The 21357-nt window shown below is 38.1% G+C and overlaps 1 protein-coding gene across 2 annotated transcripts in view; it reads left to right on the top strand.

Moving 5' to 3' along the window:
* The window catches only part of SMC1B (structural maintenance of chromosomes 1B), a 31431-nt gene extending 13683 nt beyond the window's left edge, over nt 1–17748 (top strand). Inside the window, exons 6-13 of one of the 2 annotated variants that reach the window (XM_032137970.2) lie at nt 416–674; nt 3251–3391; nt 4974–5056; nt 5897–6104; nt 9853–10038; nt 12699–12878; nt 16273–16419; nt 17698–17748. In XM_032137970.2, the coding sequence (XP_031993861.1) occupies nt 416–674; nt 3251–3391; nt 4974–5056; nt 5897–6104; nt 9853–10038; nt 12699–12878; nt 16273–16419; nt 17698–17733 (1240 nt within the window). In that variant the 3' untranslated portion in view covers nt 17734–17748. The remainder of the gene's footprint in view (nt 1–415; nt 675–3250; nt 3392–4973; nt 5057–5896; nt 6105–9852; nt 10039–12698; nt 12879–16272; nt 16420–17697) is intronic. The other variant, XM_058431405.1, reaches the window with a different exon arrangement.
* The last annotated feature ends 3609 nt before the right edge of the window (nt 17749–21357 follow it).

Genomic DNA, 21357 nt, shown 5'->3' with positions numbered 1-21357 from the left:
TAGGTCAGCATGTTTTCCTTCCATCCCTTCAGTAAGGCTGTTTCTACATTTGTAATAAAGTTAGATTTTTTATTGCATTCTACACTCCATCTAGGATCCCTTAGCCTCCTGAGTCATTCTTTTTTAATTTGCTTACATTAAGGTTCATTCTTGGTGCTGTAAAGTAATATAGGTTTTGGCAAATTCATAGTGTCAAGTGTCTACCACTACAGTACCACTCTCAAAAGTGACCATGTGCTTTATTCAACCCTCCCCCTGACCTTGCTCAACCTTTGGCAGCCGTTGATCTGCTTACAGTCTCTGAAAGTTGATTTTTAGGAGTTCTTTTTTAAAGTGGTTTGATCAAAACAACTTCTTCCCTTTATATATTAACGAAATGAAATTTTCTTTAAAGCAAACATTTTTCCCTTTTCAGGTCACTTGAAACCCTTTTAAATCAGAAGAGGCCTCAGTACATTAAAGCCAAAGAAAACACTTCTCACCACCTTAAGAAATTAGATGTGGCTAAGAAATCAATAAAAGACAGCGAAAAACAATGTTCTAAACAGGAAGATGATATAAAAGCCCTGGAGACAGAGCTGGCTGATTTAGATGCTGCATGGAGAAGTTTTGAAAAGCAGATTGAGGAAGAAATGTTACATAAAAAGCGAGACATTGAACTGGAAGCCAGTCAGGTAAAAAAGGTCAACTTAGGGGAAATCTTATGTTTCTATTATTTCAGCTTCTTTGAATTAGAAAAAAATTTAAAAGATGACCTCTCTGATATTTTAAGAGATTATCCTCAATGTAAATTGTGGGGATTTAAATTTTTCAGCGTGTATACAGAACTAAATTTATTTATTTTTAATTTTAATTTTGTAGAGATAGGGTCTTGCTCTGTCACTCAGGCTGGAGTGCAGTGGCATAATCATGATGCAGGATTTTTTTTGTTTGTTTTTGAGATGGAGTTTCGCTCTTATTGCCCAGGTTGGAGTGTAATGGTGTGGTCTTGGCTCACCGCAACCTCCACCTTCTGGGTTCAAGCAATTCTCCTGCCTCAGACTCCTGAGTAGCTGGGATTACAGGCATGCGCCACCATGCCTGGCTAATTTTGTATTTTTAGTAGAGATGGGGTTTCTCCATGTTGGTCAGGCTGGTCTCAAACTCCCGACCTCAGGTGATGCACCTGCCTTGGCCTCCCAAAGTGTGGGGATTACAGGCGTGAGCCACCATGCCCGGCTGATGCAGGATTTTTCTCAGTCACTTTGTCAGCCAGAGACCCTCAGTTGGTGACGCCCTTGCCCAGGCCTTGCTTGGTCCCACGTTCACTGCAGGAGACACCCTGTCCACTCAGCCTGCCAGGCCGCACCTGGCCTGCACTCTGGCGCGAATCCCACAGCTGCCACAGCTGCCACGACTGCTCACTCATTCCCCAGCAGAAGAGGGTGTGTGAGCGAGCAAGTTTAGTTTCCAGCCAGCTGTTCCAAGTACTGGCACAGAAGCAGGCTCCATGTGGTGTTGGAGCTGGACCAGGCGTGTCACAAACCACTTCCACAGTGGGCTCTGGTGCCCAGATGAGGGGAACACAGTGGCACCCAGGCAAGGGTGCTCGTGACCCCGAAGCCCCAGAGGGGGTGTTACAGTGTGCTAATCAGCTCTTTAGTCCTGTCTGCAGCCCGAAAGATGCACGTCCGAAAGCGTGTTAACAGCTCTGTCAGCCTCTTGACCCACTCTGGCCCTCAGCTCCGGGGCTTGCTCGGCCCCACCACTGCTTCCTGTCATGTGGGGCAGCTGCCCTCTGCCAGCAGAGGGCAGAGGGCCACAGTGTTTCAGCCTTCTGTGTACCCACATTCAGTGTGTCCTGAGTTCTTGTCCTGCGTCTAAGAAGAATGAGGCTACACTGGCAATCGAAGAGTGAGGAAGGCAAAGAAGAATTTTATTGAGCTATGAAATACCTCTCAGCAGAGAGGGGATGCAAGAGGTCGTCCACTACCTGAAGTCAGGTGGTTTCTCCCCCAGTGTAGCTGGGTCTGGGGCTTTTATGGACTCAGAATGGGGGAATGTGTGCTGATTGGTTTGTGAGTATGCAAAAAAAGGCTAAAACAAAGGCACTACCCTAAAGTGGGTACAACAATGTGAAAAACCAATTAGGGAAGGGTAGATGTATGTAAAATAGGTGAAGGGTAGGGATCAATCAGAGGTAAGCACACTAAACAGCAAGAGAGGTTCTCAATCTTGTCTGTGGATTTACCCAGCACTCGTAGCTAGGCTTTAAACTGTCTTTGGCTTGAAGGTCAGTTTTCACGGGGGACCCACCCTGTCTGTCTAGGATTTGTCTGCCTCCTGCTGCTATCAATCATAGTTCACTACAGTGTCACTCCTGGGCTCAATCGATCCTCCTGTCTACAGGTGCATGCTACCACACCTGTCTAATTTTTGAATTTTTTGTAGAGATGAGGTCACACTGTGTTGCCTAGGCTGGTTTCAAACTCCTGGGCTCAAGTGATCCTCTTGCCTCGGCTTCCCAAAGTGCTGGGATTACAGGCGTGATCCACTGTGCCTGGCCTAAAAGACTGTTTAAAATAGAGCAGCGAAAACCTCTATACTAAGATCTCTGTCCAAAAATCTTAAAAGAGAAAGGAGAATCCAGAGAAAATGATATATTTTTTCTACTTATATAGTCATAATTATTTTGGTATATAATTGTGATATAAGATTATCGTAAAATTGATAAAAGAGATAAATGATAAAAATGTGGTTGTCAATTACATGTTTTTGCCATCTACTGATTTATTATAATTAAATCTTGTATAATAAGTTAGAGATTAATTCATCACTGAACATTTTAAAGCACCTTAAGTAATCAGTTTCCTTCTTGTCAATTAAGTGATCATGTCTCCTCAAAGCCACAAGTATCTTTAAGTGTTTATGAGAGGAAAAAATGATTACCTTATGAATAATAAGATAAACACTTGAGCCCAGGAGGCCAAAGCTGCAGTGAGCCGTGATTGTGCCACTGTACTCCAGCCTGGGCAAAATAAAAATAAATAAATAAGTTTCAAATACAAATAAATAAATAATAAACAGCTTTTTTAAAGGAAGCTTTCATGCTCACATTATTTTACCTGGGGAAGGTGGTCGATTATGATTTAATTTATATAAAGCAAGCTTTTGGGAAGATTAATTATCTTCTAGTACAGGATTTCATACAAAGAATTTGCTCTCATGCTTCTTAAGGTGAATTAGCAATTTTTCAATACTGTTTATGCAGCTGGATCGTTATAAAGAACTTAAGGAACAAGTAAGAAAGAAAGTAGCTACAATGACTCAACAACTGGAAAAACTGCAGTGGGAACAGAAGACAGACGAAGAAAGACTGGCATTTGAAAAGAGGAGGCATGGAGAAGTTCAGGTATCTTGGGTTGTACAGTAATGATTTAGAATCATTCTTAATGAAGTTTTATTTCCTTTTTGTACCTGTCTCCAGAATGAATCTCCTTAACCTTAACACTATACTGCTTCATTTCATTTATTTCATGATTTGGCAGATGAAGATACATATATAAAAGGCATAATCTATGATAGTTCTGTGAGTAGAAGAGGCATTTTGTGCAAGGAGAAAAACAAAGGTGGTAACATAGCAGGAATTACTTTTAAAACATTTGTATAATGGTATAATTGATATGTTATAAAGTTATACACTGATTTATGAAAATACACATTGGACATTTTTGCCTTTGTGCATGCTAATTTCTTTTTGGAATAACCTATTCATCTTTACATGTTAAAATCTAGAGTTACCAACACTGCAAAGCCTTCCCTGGCCCTCCTTTTCTTTATATCCCAGCTCCTAAAAAAGCCAAAAATAATTTCTTCCTCATATAACTACCTATTATTATTTGATACAGAGTTTCGGTCTTGTTGCCCAGACTAGAGTGCAATGACACGGTCTCGGCTCACTACAACCTCTGCCTCCCAGGTTCAGGCAATTCTCCTGTCTCAGCCTCCTGAGTAGCTGGGATTACAGGCATGCGCCACCATGCTTGGCTAATTTTGTATTTTTAGTAGAGACAGGGTTTCTCCGTGTTGGTCAGGCTGGTCTTGAACTCCTGACCTCAGGTGATCCGTCCTCCTCAGCCTTGCAAAGTGCTGGGATTACAGGCCTGAGCCACCGTGCCCAGCCAATTTTTTGTCTGTATCTAAGGGCTTTTGTCAGATCGCATAAAAATTAAAATTAATTGGTACCTCTCTACTGGACTGGAAGCTTATTAAAGGCAGGATTCTAATTGTGTCCATTGTAAACCTTGCACTTAGTAGATGTCAGTAAGTGTTGGTTGAATTGCTGTTGTCTTTTGAATACAAAAAAACAATAAGAAGAACACATGTAGTTGCAGACAGATGGAGAAGACTTGTAGTAGTCTCCAGTTGGATTTAATGATAAAGTGAATAGAACAAAACTTTCCTGAAATCCTCATCCACAAGGCTATTAGTTGCCCTATAGGTTCCTATATTATTATAACACAAAACCACTCTACTATAATTACTTATTTAATTGTCTGTCTCTCCTACCAGACATTAGTTCTTTGAGGGCAGGGACTCTTTCCTGCTTATTTCTGTACCTCTAGTTCCTATCACGTGGTAGCCAGTGAATATATTTAGGTTGTTGCAAAAGTAATTGCAGTACTTTTGCACCAACCTAATATATTTGTTGAGTAAATTAGTTAAGGGGTAAGAACTATATAGATATTTGAAAATAATCTCCTTGAAGTTTGAAGTTACAGAGAGAAATGGCTAGAGATCAAATATCTAGCAAATGGCAAAGAGTCAGGAGTTGAACCCTGATCTGTAATTTGCTCTGGTAAGTGTTTTCATATAATTATATTTGATATCTTTCAATTTTATAACAGCTTATAATATTATAGTAAGTTCTAGGCATGTAATTTTGTTGGTTTGGAATTGCTGTAATTGATTTTAGATTTCATTTCCTCTTTTAGGGAAATCTAAAACAAATAAAAGAACAAATAGAAGATCATAAAAAACGAATAGAGAAGTTAGAGGAGTATACAAAGACATGCATGTAGGTAGAGTAAAAAAAAATTTCTTGCAGCAATTTTATTTTTTGAGAGAGGGTCTCACTCCCATTGCCCAGGCCAGAGTGCAGGGGCACAATCATGGCTCACTGTAGCCTCAACTTCCGGGGCTCACATGATTCTCCTACCTCAGCCTGTAGCTGAGACTACAGGCGCATGCCACCACACCCAGCTAATTTTTTCTATTTCTGGTAAAGATGGGGTTTCATCATGTTGCCCAGACTGATCTTGAACTCCTGGACTCAAGCAATCCACCCTCCTTGGACTTCCAAAATGCTAGGATTACAGGTGTGAGCCATCGCACCCCTTGCAGCTTTCTTATTTATGTATTTCTTTCTTTTTTTTTTTTGAGACAGGGTCTCACTCTCGCCCAGACTGGAGTGCAGTTGCGTGATCATGGCTTACTGCAACCTGCACCCCTTGGGCTCAAGTGATCCACCTGCCTCAGCCCCCTGAATAGCTGGTGCTACAAGTGTGTGCCACCACACCTGGCTAATTTTTTTTTGTATTTTGTAGAGACAGGGTTTTGCCATGTTGCCAGGCTGGTCTCAAATTCCCGGACTCAAGCCAGCCACCCACTCAGCCTCTCAAAGTACTGGGATTACAGGAGTGAGCCACCTGACCCAGCCACATTTTTCAAATCAACAAAGAATGAGCAAAATCTTTTTTGCCCATGTTTGGTGTCAGGGTTATTGCATTTTTTACCCTTTAAAAATTGATAGAGCACTGCTCTATTCCCCTGCAATGCCAGACAAGAGTATGTTGTACCTGGTAATTCCTAAATTTTGGTTTGTCATTTTGCTATATAATTTGTTGTTATTTTGTAGGGATTGCTTGAAAGAGAAAAAACAGCAAGAGGAAACCCTAGTGAATGAAATTGAAAAAACAAAATCAAGAATGTCTGAAGTTAATGAAGAATTGAATCTTATTAGAAGTGAATTGCAGAATGCTGGGATTGATACCCATGAGGGAAAACGTCAGCAAAAGAGAGCAGAGGTTCTGGAACACCTTAAAAGACTGTACCCAGATTCTGTGGTAATGAGAATGAATAGTTAATTTAAACAAAAAAACTAAGCTTTCCTGTTTGCTTTCAACAGTATCTTCTCATTTGGGATTAGAAATATTACCATAATTACAAAGCAATATTATTTCAGACATCTTTAAGTTTTGTGTTTGACTCTTTATATTTAAAATGTAACAGTAAATAATTAGGGTAAAACTTCCAGTAGTAGCTGTAGATATGTAATTATTGGGGAGAAGCATGACATGAACATAGTACTCAGAAAGTTCAAATTGTGGCCAGTATCCCCAAAAGGACTTGGATGCTGTGAAGTAGTCTGAGCCCCCCAGACACATAGCCTTAAACCTCATGTTTTTCATGATTTTATTTGTTTTTGAAATATTTTTTCAGCAGACATCATTGGCATATTTTTATTCTCTAAGTTTGACTGTGCATCCGGTATTGGTAGTGTATGTCATTAGCCAGAATACAGTATCACTTGCTTGGGGTGCCAGCGTCACAAGATTATTTCCTTTTGTATCGGGGTGGCATCTGACCCGCTTGTCACTAACATCAGTGTATACTGTGCAATCCTTATTTTATGATATGGCCTGTTTTCTGCATTTGAGACTGGTAACCACTGCTCTATTTTGAAACACCTACCGGCCAGGGCAGTGTCTCACGTCTATAATCCTAGCACTCTAGGGGGCTGAGGCTGGTGGATCACCTGAGATCAGGAGTTTGAGACCAGCCTGGCCAACATGGTAAAACCCCGTCTCTACTAAAAATGCAAAAAGTAGCCACACATTGTGGCGGGCACCTGTAATACCAGCTCCTCGGGAGGGTGAGGTAGGAGAATCGCTTGAACCCGGAAGGCAGAGTTTGCAGTGAGCTGAGATCACACCATTGCACCCAGCCTAGGCGACAGAGTGAGACTCTGTCTCCAAAAAAAAGGAAACATCTACCATTGGCCTCCATATCCACACTTTCATGGTTTTCCTCCTATGTCTCTGGCCACCCATCTTCATCTCCTTTATAGCATCTGTTTTGACTTTCTGACTTTTAAATGTTGGTTTTGACTTCTGGATAATGATGGAGGAGTAAGTTTAGGTCACAAAATCTGGATCCCCCAATTCCTATCCAAGTGACAAAAACTAGTGAAACACATACACATACACACACACACACACACACACAAACTAGTTAAAAAAAAAATCGACCTGATGCCATAAACTTTAGAAAATGGTGATAATCTGGGATTAAAAAAAAAAAGTATTGAAGTATAGCACTGCTTTTTCTCAACTCCACAGAAGCTGAACTGATAAATTGACTAATTCCTGAGAATTCTCACCTAGTATTCCTTGATCTAGCAAGAAGCAAACTCACATGTATGTGTTTCCTTTTCCTCTTCTAACTGGAGAGAGATTTAAAAACTGGTGAACTGGGTGCTTGTAATCCCAGCGCTTTGGGAGGCCGAAGTGAATGGATCACTTGAAGTCAGGAGTTTGAGACCAGCCTGGCCAACACGGTGAAACACTGTCTCTACTAAAAATACAAAAAATTTAGCCGGCCGTGGTGGTGCATGCCTGTAATCCCAGCTACTTGGGAGGCTGAGGCAGGAGAATTGCTTGAACCCGGGAGGCAGAGGTTGCAGTGAGCCGAGATTGCACCACTGCGCTGCAGCCTGGGTGACAGAGTGAGACTCTTTCAAAAAAACAAAAACAAAAAAACACTGGTGAATTGGGGAATGTGAAGCTCATATGCTCTCTAATGGAAGTGAAGACCCAAGTTCTCACTTACTAGTGCTTTAAAATTGAGAGGCCATTTTGAAGGCCTCTCTTCAAGATGGGATTTGTCCTCCTGCCTCAAGGTAGAAGAACCTTGGTATGGGATATTAATTAAAAACTCAAATGAGAGAGAATTCAGGTACTTAAATGAAGTGTGTTCTTTAAAAGTCTTAGGCGAGTTCTCACTTGCCCCTACCATCCAATCCCTTACAAGAAAGTAAACAGAATAGGAAATACTTATTCTATCAACTGTTGCTCAGAGGAGGTAATTGTCTCACTTCTGTGAGAAAGGGAATTAAGAAAGTTATCCACCATAGCAAATCAAAGATCTGAACAGAGCTACTCACGTTAAACATAAGCAAAGTGAAAAGAATCACTGTGGCAGCTATAGGTACATATAATAACAACAAAGAGAAAGAAACTATTTAAAAACATTTAGAAGTCAAAGAGCCCAGTCTAGAAGGTTACAGAACAAAATCCCCGTAAATGTTTTGCACTATGGGCAATTTAATGAGAACTTGAATTTATAAAACTGGATTCAAATATGAGGTAAAACAATAAGATAAAAAGGAAAATGTAAGCTGTGAAAACAAATCAAGACTAGGCATTATTACTGAATAATTATAGTTAGCATGTAAGTAATAAATAACATAGACAAATTAACAAATTAGAAGCATTAATAGCAAGAAATACTAATAAATTAGAAGTAGCTGCCAGGCGTGATGGTGTGCGCCTATAGTTTCAGCCACTCGGAGGCTGAGGCAAGAGAATACTTGAGTTTGAGACAGCCTGGGCAACATAGGAAGACCTCATCTCTTTAAAAAAAAAAAAAAGGTAGCAAATAATGGATTCCACAGCTGAAAATCAAATTATTGACCCTGAAGAAAGGCTTGAGATAATCACAAATTAATGGAGAAGAAAAAGTCAAAGATATTTAAACAGCAAAGACAGTGATGGTTTATCATAGGAAAATGGTATTCTTGAAGTAGAACGTAACAAACGGAGGAAAAAGTCCAAAGATACAAAATTAAACCTTGAGATATTCTAGAGACTGCTGATACACGATGTTTGACATTCAAACATTTTCTAGTAAAGTTTTTGAACTTTAGTCTAATTAATTCTTGACCATTCTTCAGGTCTCAGGTCAAGTAACACTTCGTGGAAATCCTTCCTAGACTTTTTTTTTTTTTTAGATGGAGTCTTGCTCTGTTGCCAGGCTGGAGTGCAGTGGCGTGATCTCGGCTCACTGCAACCTCTGCCTCCCGAGTTCAAGCGATTCTCCTGCCTCAGCCTCCCGAGCAGCTGGAACTGCAGGCGTGTGCCACCACGCCCAGTAATTTTTGTATTTTTAGTAGAGACAAGGTTTCACCATGTTAACCAGGATGGTCTCGATCTCTTGACCCCATGATCTGCCCGCCTCAGCTTCCCAAAGTGCTGGGATTACAGGCGTGAGCCACCACACCCAGCTGGAAATCCTTCCTAGACTTCTTATGCCGACCTGGTCCCTGTTAAATATTCTCAGAGCACTCTCTGTCAGTGTCTAGCTCCATTTTGTACATACATGTGATTATTGATTATTTATGTCTTCCTCACTAGACTGAAAATTCTGTGAGGTCAGAAAGTATCTGCTTTGCTCATTAATGTTTTATCCAGTATCTAGCTCAGTACCTGCAATAGTAGGTCCCTTATAGATTCTTGTTTAATAGATAAGGGAATAAATAAATATTATTTAATTGTGTAGTTTTAGAAAATATTTTAATATTTTGGTAAGGCTAGTCCCTCTTTGCTACTCTTTTTTTAAATGAAGTGTTACACAGCTAGATGGACATTGCATAATGAAGCTTAGGTCTATTTGAATAAAACTCTATTAATTATGATGTATGTAATTTTATAAAATTAGTTTTTGTCTGCACTACTTTGCTACATTAGAAAACAATGAATTATATATTTCACTCTAATATATCTGTTTTTCTCCCCTTTTTTGAAACCTGCTAAGTTTGGAAGACTACTTGACCTATGTCATCCTATTCATAAGAAATACCAGCTGGCTGTTACTAAGGTTTTTGGCCGGTACATCACTGCCATTGTTGTAGCCTCTGAAAAGGTAGCAAAAGATTGTATTCGATTTCTGAAGGAGGAAAGAGCTGAACCTGAGACATTCCTCGCTCTAGATTACCTTGATGTAAGAACTTTGTAATGCCTGGTATTTATAGTGATAAAAATCTTGTCTTTTAAAGAATGATCTTATGCCTAAAACTATGATAATGATAGAGAAAAATTGTAGCTTGGATGCCAGTTAGGCAATCATTTAAATGACTGGTGTTAAATACATTGGCAAGCAAAGAATAATATCAAGTGGCTACTCTCTTTCTTGACGTCATATCATTTCTTCCCTATCTAGTTTTTACAGAATTCTACCTTTGATTTCATTGCACTAGCAGTGCACCACTCTACCTATTAGCCAGCAATATATTCTGTCCTATATAGCAAAGTATAGGAAATGGATAAGACGTATGGTCTGTTGGAAATGCCAACTCAGCCTCAATTGTAAATATTTGATCCAGTGTGTTAGCTCTTTGTGGAAAAGGCTAAATTTTGAGCCTTGAGGTATGTATTGAGATACCTTAACATATGCTGAGTCTAAATTCATGAAGCAGGAACTCTGTCATATCATGATTGATATCCTTCAGTGATTTTTCATTGACTACTCAAGAAAATGTTCTCTTTGGTTCACCAGTCAAGACCCTGAATTGCAGGCAGTCTGCATAATAGTTAAGAGCACATGCCTTAGAGCTGGACTGCTCTGAGTTTGAATCTCAGCCCTACTTCTAATTAGCTCTTACTAATATATTCTTAATTTTTTTTTTCTTTTTTCTTTTTTTTTTTTTTGAGGCGGAGTCTTGCTCTTTCACCCAGTCTGGAGTGCAGTGGCGTGATCTTGGTTCACTGCAGCCTCCGCCTCCCAGGTTCAAGCAATTCTCCTGCCTCAGCCTCCCAAGTAGCTGGGATTACAGGTATGTGCCACCACGCCCGGCTGATTTTTTTTTTTTTTTTTTTTTTTTGTATTTTTAGTAGAGACGGGGTTTCTCCACGTTGGTCAGGCTGGTCTCAAATTCCTGACTCAGGTGATCCGCCCGCCTCGGCCTCCCAAAGTGCTGGGATTACAGGCGTGAGCCACCACACCTGTCCTATTCTTAATTTTTCTGAGCATCAGTTTTCCATGTGTGGAAATGGAAGAATTAATTCTTACCTTATTGGATTACTACAAGGAATTGTTACATATAAAGCACCTGCCATAGGACCTGCACAGAGGAGGGGCTCAGCAAATGCTGGCTGGTGTTACTCATGGTCCAGACCTCCCTTTTGTACTTCCACACTGTTGTTACCTTCTGCTCACTAAAACCTTTACCCCATCTCATCTGCCTGTTACAATCCTGTTTTATTTCTCACTTGAGGTTTTTTTCAAGACAAACTCATTTTTAAAAAATCTTACACAGAAGTGTATCAAATATAAAGGGAATACTCCTACCCCTTCATAATGCCTGATTCCTTAATAGTAACTACTTTAGATTGCTTCCATACACTCAATTTATATAACTACATATTCCCAAGTGTATATACACACACACATACACTCAACACATTTTGGTTGTATATAAGTTTTCTGCTTTGTTTTGTTTTGTTTTATTAAAAAGTGAGATCGTACTTGCTGGGTTTTGGTAATACATTGCAGACACTTTGTGATCTGTTGTAAACCCAACCTAAAAGTCATGACTAAGAAGGTCTGAAGGCTTTCCTGATCATTTAAGTCGAAAGTGTTTTGTTTGTGGGTTTTTTTTTTTTGTTACCCAGGCTGGAGTGCAATGGCGTGATCCCGGCTCACTGCAACCTCCACCTCCCGGGTTCAAGCAATTATCCTGCCTCAGCCTCCTGAGTAGCTGGGATTACAGGTGCCTGCCACCACACCCGGTTAATTTTTGTGTTTTTAGTAGAGACAGGGTTTCACCATGTTGGCCAGGCTGGTCTTGAACTCCTGACCTCAGGTGATCCACCTGCCTCAGCCTCCCAAAGTGCTGGGATTCTAGGCATAAGCTACATGCCTGGCCCAAAAGTGGTTTTTTAAATTTCATAGTGTTTTGCTGCTCTCTTGACACATATCTAAAATGGGCATTATTTTTCACTAGATTTTATGATTTTGAAAGTGTTTTGTGGAACACTTCCTATGCATTGTTTTATCCTGACTAGTTAGTGACAGAGTTTAAACTGGAAATTACATCTTCTGGCTTTTGATGAAGTTTTTGTTTTTAAAAAATATTACCCAAACCAATGATGGGATGTACTTCATCATGTTCTTATCAATCTTTTATGGTATGTAATTACATACTGTTTTTTTGTTTTGTTTTGTTTTGTTTTGTTTTGTTTTGTTTTGTTTTGTTTTGGAGACGGAGTCTCACTCTGTCACCTAGGCTGGAGTGCAGTAGTGCAATCTCAGCTCACTACAACTACCGTCTCCCAAGTTCAGGTGAGTCTCCTGCCTCAGCCTCCTGAGTAGGTGGGATTACAGGCATGTGCCACCATGCCTGGCTAATTTTTCTGTATTTTTAGTAGAGGCAGGGTTTCACCATGTTGGCCAGCTGGTCTCGAACTCCTGACCTCAAGTGATCTGCCCACCTCGGCCTCCCAAAATTCTGGGATTACAGGCGTGAGCATCACGCCTGGCTGGGTACATACTGTTGAACTTTTTGCTGCCATGCGTATATATGTTTTGTGAGAAAGAATATAATGAACGTTTGGTTTTTATTTCAGTGTATGTAACATGTTAAATATTTTAAAACCCTTTAGATCAAGCCAATCAATGAAAGATTAAGGGAGCTTAAAGGCTGTAAAATGGTGATTGATGTCATAAAAACTCAGTTTCCTCAGCTGAAGAAAGTGATTCAGTTTGTGTGTGGAAATGGTCTTGTTTGTGAGACTGTGGAAGAAGCAAGGCATATTGCATTCGGTGGACCTGAAAGACAGAAAGTAAGAAAAGAGGCTTGGATCACACCTTTGGATAAGTTGAAGTAGTATTTATAAGACTAACATATACAAACACACACAAATATTTACATATGCATTTTATATGTTCTTTTTTCTAAAGAGAACCAACATAGAACCTAAGGTGGTTATGGCTTCAGTGGTTTTTATAATGTTCTGTTGAATTTAGAAAAAAAACTCTTATAGCATTTCTCAACATCATAAATTATAATTTTGGAAATTAGATTTATTTTAATAATATCCTAAAGCAGTTAGTTGTTGTTGTTGTTGTTATTGTTGTTGTTTTGAACCTTATATGGACCCTGGACATGGTACCTGTGGTTTTGAATACCAGGAAAGATTTTGGGTATTTATTTTACAATGTGGGTTAATTCTTCCATACTTTAGTGGAGATACTAACTGTCCTTTTGCATATTCAAGGTTTAACATATTTGAATTTCTAGAAAACACAATTGAAATGAGATTACTAAATACAAGTATCTTGAGGGAATAATTTTGGTCTTAAAAATAAGTACTATTTTACTCTCAGTTGAATAGAGAGTATTTAGTTATATTTGTATTTAGTTGAGCAATGTTAAACTCAAATAATCTAACGTAGTTTTTTTTTTAAAAAACTACGTTTTTTTTTTAAAAACTACGTTTTTTTTTTTAAAAACTACGTTTTTTTTTAAAACTACGTTTTTTTTAAAAAAAACTACGTTTTTTTTTTAAAAAACTACGTTGTTTTTTAAAAAACTACATTTATGATGACATATAACATAATGCTTAAGGGTATAAGCTATAAAGTAAGACCAGTGATGCTACTTAGTAACTAATTATGTGACTTTAGGGAAGTTTCTAAACCTCTAGTTTTAGTTTTCTCATCTGAAATTGGGGAAATAATATTACCTATTTTATAGGGTTATGAGAATTAAATTAAGTAATAACATGAAAAATGCTATTATAGTGCCTGGCAAATAGCTCTCAAAAACTGGTAGTAATTTTATTACTTACTAGTCAATTAACACATTTAATCTGGAATGTCCAGAATTGCAAATTAACAAAAAGCAGGCACTTCTTAATGAGACATGAAGATTTCCAGTGTTAAATTTATTGACTTATCTAACATGATTAATTTTTCATACACTTTGGTGTTTCTGATCAATAATCTTAAGCATAATGTAATCACTGTGATTGAGTTCTACATGTTAAATTTAAGCTAGGGTAGTAAGTTATTAAGTATTTTTCTTATTTTGCTGCCTAATTAACTGCACTAACATTGACTTTTGTATATTTGCATATTTCATAGAGTTGATATTTGAAGATTTGTGTAGTCAAAGAAGTCACATGAAGATATGATTGCTTATTCCTTCATATAAAAAATATTTATGGTTTCTATCTTGTTCACAATAATATCTTTACCCCTTTAGGTTGTATCTTATTTTTATCAGTATTTCAAAATTTTAATCAGATTTATCTTATTTGTATCTTAATTATATCTCAGAAACTTTGAAAGAATTTTCTCTGTGTTTTAGATTGGATGAAACAATTGGATAGATGTCACATTTTCACAGAAATCATCTGGTGAATCATCTGCAATTTGTGCTTTTGGTTTTCTATATACTTGATACCATGTTATAGAATTTTCTTTAGTCAAACATTGCAAGTAGTATTAAATATTTTGGTTTACTTGTTTAGTTATAAACTATAGTATGTATAAACTACATACAGTATCTGTAAACTACAAATATGAATTACATCAATTCTGCTAGCTATAGTTTGGGCACCATATTTTAGTGACAACTCAGTTTTAACATATTTAAAAAATTTATTTACCAAAATTTAAAAATCCTGAATCTCTTTACATAAATGTAATTATTCTATCTGTTCCACTTAACCAGAGATACAATTATTTATTTTCTTCTCCTATAGACTGGTTGGTTGTTACTCTAAAACATATATGTTATAGAAAGATCTATTTATACTGTGCCCTTTTAATATGGTGAAGCAAAAAACAGACCCAGAAAAATGTCAGTAAGTAGCTGGAAAATTTGTGAAAAGATTATTTTTTCCAAAATTGCACATATTAAACAATAGTGAATAAAGTGCAGGGTACCACTTTGCTGGTTACCACCTGGAATAAAATATAGTTAATCCAAAACTCATTCCTTGTATCAGGATAAATTCCAGATGAATTAGAAATGTTAATTTAAAAAGTAAAACCTTAAAATTTCTAAGAGAAACCATGGGAAATTTTTTCTTTTCTTTTCTTTTTTTTTTTTTTGAAATGGAGTCTTGCTCTGTCACCCAGGCTGGAGTGCGGTGGTGCAATCTCTGCTTACTGCAACCTCTGCCTCCCAGGTTCAAGCGATTCTCGTGCCTCAGCCTCCCGAGTAGCTGGGATTACAGGTGCCCACCACCACACCTGGCTAATTTTTGTATTTTCAGTAGAGATAAGGTTTCACCATGTTGGCCAGGCTCGTCTCAAACTCCTGACCTCAAGTGATCTGCCTGCCTTGGCCTCCCAAAGTGCCGGGGTTACAGGCATGAGCCACCACTCCTGGCCTGGGAAATTTTTTCTTAATCTCAGAGACAGGAAGGCTTTTCCAATATGACAAAAAACCCAAAAGCTATAAAAGATGAATGAATTCACCTAACAAAGAGTTTCTACATGGCAAAGACTACCATAAGAAAAATCAAAAGAAAAATGGCAAACTGGGGAAAATATTTGTAGCTCATAGTAAAGAGCAGATGTTCTTACAAATCACTATGGAAAAGAACAATAATATAGTGCGAAAATGGGCAAGGATATGAACAAACTTGTTTTCATAAAAGGAAATATAATAATTCTTAAACATGAAAATGCAACCTCACTCGTATGGGAAATACCCATTAAAATTACACTGAGGTACTATTTTCACCTGTCAGATTGACCAACATCAAAATGTTTAGTAACACTTTATGGGGAAAGAGACTCTTCTGTTCACTGCTGTGGAAACCTAAATTTATACCAGTTCTGTGAAGGGCAGTTCTCTCACTTGTACCTTTGGGGAACTTAGCATGTAGATTAGCTTACATGTGTATGAAATGATGTGTGTACAAGCTTTATTCACTGAACCATTGTGTATAATAGGAAAAATTGGAACCAACCCAGATATTGATATAAGACTAAATCAATAATTTATTGCCTAGAATTGCTTTGGGCCTTAGTAAAATGGGTTTTATATTTGTGGTTTGTTTATTGTTTGGGGTCTCTTCATAAACTAGATATTTTATTAGTAAAGTTCAGTAAGTGGCTTTTCTCATATGTTTTATACTTAGCTTTAAAAATTGCCACATTATGTCTTTATTTGTATCTTTATGTACATTTCTCCAGGGCAAAATATTTTTAATTTTACAGACAGTAGCTCTTGATGGAACATTATTTTTAAAATCTGGAGTGATCTCTGGAGGGTCAAGTGACTTAAAATACAAGGCTAGATGCTGGGATGAGAAAGAGTTAAAGAATCTAAGAGACAGACGAAGCCAGAAAATCCACGAGCTAAAGGTAAATCCATGCCATAAAAGTTGTAATATACTAAGTATAATAATTGTGTTTTTCAACTAGGTGGGTTTTTTATAATAACAGTGCCGATTCTATAGTTTAAGAGTTCAAATAATGCAGAATGAAATAAAAATAAAAAATAAAAATCTTTCCCTTACTCTCTTCCGTATATCTCAGTGGTATTTACTAAACACAGTTTGATACATAGCTTCCAGAAATTTTCTTTGTGTGTGCAAGTGTATGTATTATTTTTCCTATTTTCTTTGTTTTTTGATAGACTGTTGCTATAAATAGTGTTTGCAGCAAGTTTTTGTTTGTTTGTTTGTTTGTTTGTTTTGAGACAGAGTTTCGCTCTTGTTGCCCAGGCTGGAGTGCCATGGCACAATCTTGGCTCACCACAACCTCCGCCTCCCGGGTTCAAGTGATTCTCCTGCGTCAGCCTCCTGAGTAGCTGGGATTACAGGCATGTGCCACCATGCCCAGCTAATTTTGTATTTTTAGTAGAGATGGGGTTTCTCCATGTTGGTCAGGCTGGTCTTGAACTCCTGACCTCAGGTGATCCGCCTGCCTTGGCCTCCCAAAGTGCTGGGATTACAGTCGTGAGCCACTGTGCCCGGCCTGATAGGCATTTCTTAAAGTATAACTGAGGTTGGGCATTTCCTCATGAATTTAATGGTCCTCTGTAATTTTTCCTTCTGTGAACTGCTTATTTTCTCTGCACATTTTTCTAGCACATTGTTTCTTATTTCATTACTATTTTAAGAATTATTTGTATTAAGTAAATTAGTCCTTAGTCATGTGTTGTAAACATTTTTTCATTTGACTTTTTAGTCAGCTTCAGTTGGAATATAATTTATATACAATAACAGTCACCCATTGTAAGTATAATTTAGTAAGTTTTGACAAATGTATCTAGTCACGTAACCATCACTGCACTCATGACGTAGAACATTTTCTTCACCCCCTAAAATTCCTTTGGGTTCCTTTTACTCAGTCCCTTCTTCTGGACCCCTTGGGGCCTCACAACCCAATCTACTTTCTGTCATTATAGTTTTTCCTCTTCTAGACTTTCATGTAAAGGATTCATACAGTCAGTAGTCTTTTGTGTTATGTTTTCTTCACTTAGCTTAGTATTTTTGAGATTCATGTTGTATGTATCAAAAGTTTATTCCTTTTTAATTGCCGAGTATCTCTTTTGCATTGACTTTGTTCTTTTTGTCATACGTGTGTTTTTAATCTTTATATAGCCAAATTTAATCTTTTATAACTTCTGGATTTTAGGATGTGTTATGCTTAGAAAGACCAAATTCTTTCTGAAGATCACAAAAGAAGTTCAATAATCCTTCTAGTGCTTTTGTGTTTTTAACATTTATATTTTTTATTCATCTGGAATTTATTTTGATGACTGGGGATCCAGCTTTATTTTTACCAACTGACTTAGCATTTTACAAAAGTATCATTTGTTGAATATTGTAATTCCCTTATTTATTGAAGCCAAATTTTACAGATGCTAAATCAATATAGAATGCTTTCAGATTGTTTATTTATTGTTTCTATTTAGTTTTCTTCCTTGGTTGATTCAAGCATATATTTTGGCAAGGTTACTTGACTAATTTTCATCTTTTTCTGAAGCATAAGACTACATTTTATGTTTTAATCTAAGGTATAGAAATATTCAGCTTTTAAAGATTTTAACAAATTTAGGCTTAGGCACAGAGAAAGTTCTGGGAAGATGCCAACTTAAAGTGAATCTTGCTTCCCATCCATGTCCATGCTAAGGTTCTCTGTGTGTCACAACCTGAACCAGGTGGTAGCTAGGTGGGAATGATGTGTTGGGTTCTGAGGGAGGCTGCTGGGAAAAGCTGATATAGGGCTTCGTCTCTTTTGATGTGAAGAGTGCTTGGGTAAGAATCAGGACATAGCGGAATCTGGGGGTAAGTTAAACATTTGTCCCATGTGAGGATGCCTGGTCTTCTTGAACCCCATGAAGCTAAATATGAGCTTAGCAGGAAGTTTGTGGCCTCCCTATTCCTGAGTTTGGAAGAGTCCAGGGATACCAGAGAGGTATCTTTTCCTCTGCCTCAGGGTGGTCTGTGTGTCAGGGTGGTACTGACAGTCTTCTCTTGTAATTACTGACCCTCAGGTATAGAAAATCCTTGTGGGGTGCTGTGATTTAGGGTACTTTAATACTCAGACATGATCCTCAGTGGGCAAAGAAATACATAAACGTATCTGAGGTGTTCTAGGAGCCAGGCAATAACTTGAACAAAAAAAGTAACGGAGCATTAAGGAAATTTAGTATAGTGTCATCCTCCCCCTGCCAATCCCCAACGCACAAAAAGATTTTCTAGGACTAAAAAACGTACTTCTGGCCAGGCATGGTAGCTCACGCCTGTAATCACAGCATTTTGGGAGGCCAAGGCCTCAGGATCACCTGAGGTCGGGAGTTCGAGACCAGCCTGGCCAACAGGACGAAACTCCATCTCAAAAAAAAAAAAAAAGTACTTCTTTTGTTTGTTTGTTTGTTTGTTTGTTTAAAGAGACAGTCCTTGCTCCATCACCCAGGCTAGAGGGCAGTGGTGCCATCATAGCTCAGTGTAACCTTGAACTCCTGGGTTCAAGGGATCCTTCCACCTCAGCCACCCAAGTAGCTGGGACTACAGGGGTGTACCACCAGGCCCTGCTAATTTTTGTTTTTTTTAAAATTTTTTGTAGCGACAGGGCCTTGTTATATTGACCAGGCTGGTCTTGAACTCCTGGCCTTAAGCAGTCCTCCCACTTTGGCTTCCCAAAGTGCTGGAACTATAGGTATAAGCCACCAGCTCTGGCCAAAAACATATTTCTTAACTGTAAAATGTAGTAGATGAATTGAAGGAAAACATGTCATTGCTGAGAACCAAATTTGTAACCTGGCAGACTTAAGTGGAAGAAGCATCTCAATTAGGGTAACAAAATTACAAAGATGAAGTATGAGGAAAATAGAGACTTAGTAGATAGACTCAGGAAACTTGATGTGAGACTAATAAATTCTTGAAAGGAGGAAAAGAACACAGAGAAAGAGAAAATTAAATTAAAAACAAGAAAATTACTCTAAGGATCAACTTTGACCAGTTGAAAGGATACACAGAGTTTCATGTACGTTTGGTGAGAAAGGGCCCACAATAACACCGATCTGGGTGTAACTCCTTAACCTATAGGTTATAGAAGCAATGCTAAGCTACCTGCCCTTCAAGAAAAATTCCTTATACGTTTAAACAAAAAAAAAGCTCGTATCAGACTGCAAAACTGGATGGGACTATGGAATAATAGCTAAAAGGAAGAGGACTACAACCAAGATATTATTTACCTTTCGAGGATCTGCCAATAAGCAAATTCAGATTGTCATCCACATACTCCATGTGACAAAAATACTAGAGAAAGTACTCTTAAGTGGCTGGGAGCAATAGCTCATACCTGTAATCCCAGCATTTTGGGAGGCTGAGGCTGGTGGATCACTTGAGGCCACGAAGGAGTTTAAGTCCAGCCTGGCCAGCATGGTGAAACCCTGTCTCTACTAAAAATACAAAAATTAGCTGGATGTGGTGGCCTGAACCTGTGAACCCAGCTACTTGGGAAGCTGGGGCAGGAGACTCGCTTGCACCCAGGAGGTGGAGGTTGCAGGGAGCCCAGATTGCGCCACTGCACTCCAGCCAAGAATTCACTCCAGAGCAAGAATCTGTCTCAAAGAAAAAAAAAAAAAAGGTAAAAAGAAAAAGGAAAGTACTCTAAGCAACACATGAATTAGAATAGACCTAATTATAATAAAGGAATAGTGCTAAACTAACTCAGCAAAGTCAAGGAATTAGAAGTGGAGAGAAAGGTCAATGTGTTCCAAAAGTCTCATCTGTGAGGAGAGGAAGTTAGAATATTCTAAAGACCGTATGTATATTGGGTGCAGGGGGACAGGAGGGACTAGAGTGTTAAAAAGTATACCAAGCTAACACAGGGACAAATAGAAAACCAATAAAAATGAGTGAAAAGAATAAAACAAAAGTAAGATGGAAGAAATGAAATTTTTGTATGTCAGTGATTACGGTAAACGTGAGTAGATTTAAGTCTCTCATTAAAAGATCAAGACTCATAGATTTAAAAAGTGAGTGTTATTTACAAGAAGTCATTTTAAAACTGAATGTTGAGGCTGGGCATGGTGGCTCACGCCTGTAATGCCAACACTTTGGGAGGCCAAGGTGGGTGGATCAGTTGAGGCCAGGGGTTCAAGTGATCAAGACCAGCCTGGCCAACATAGTGAAACCCTGTCTCTACTAAAAATAGAAAAATTAGCTGGGCTTGGTGGCACGCACCTGCAGTCCCGGCTACTCAGGAGGCTGAGGCAGGAGAATCGCTTGAACTGGGAGGCAGAGGTTGCAGCGAGCCAAGATCATGCCGCTTCATTCCAGCCTGGACAACAAGGCAAGCCTGTCTCAAAAAAAAAAAAAAAGAAAGAAAAGAAAAAAGAAAAAAACCTGAATGTTGAAAAATAATGGGATGCTTACCTGACAAATGCAAACAAAAAGAAAACAAAAGTAATAAAATCAGACAATATGAACTTTAAGGTTAAAAATCCTTATGTGTAGTAAGCTTTCAGTAAGTACTTATAATTTAATTGAATAAAGAAGATTATATGTAACATAAGACAAAGATTTCCATTATAAATCTGTTTGCAGCACATAGCACCTAAATATTAATATTTAGAGTGAGACTAATTTTTTTAAATAGAATGGAAAAGATAACTCAGGAGTTGGAAAATCACTCTTAGAAGGAAAGGTTAAGTGTTTAGTTTGGTTGAATTAGGGAAAAGAAGGCTTGAAACTACTTCTTAATAAAAATAAAAATATAGTGGAACATTTCAGCAGAGTGACTTCTGAGTAAGTTACACGCTTTTATGCTTTAGTTTCCTCATCA

This window comes from Hylobates moloch, unplaced genomic scaffold, assembly GCF_009828535.3.
Source record: "Hylobates moloch isolate HMO894 unplaced genomic scaffold, HMol_V3 SCAFFOLD_19, whole genome shotgun sequence".
NCBI classification, from domain to species: domain Eukaryota; kingdom Metazoa; phylum Chordata; class Mammalia; order Primates; family Hylobatidae; genus Hylobates; species Hylobates moloch.
This window is presented reverse-complemented; position numbering and strand designations above follow the sequence as displayed.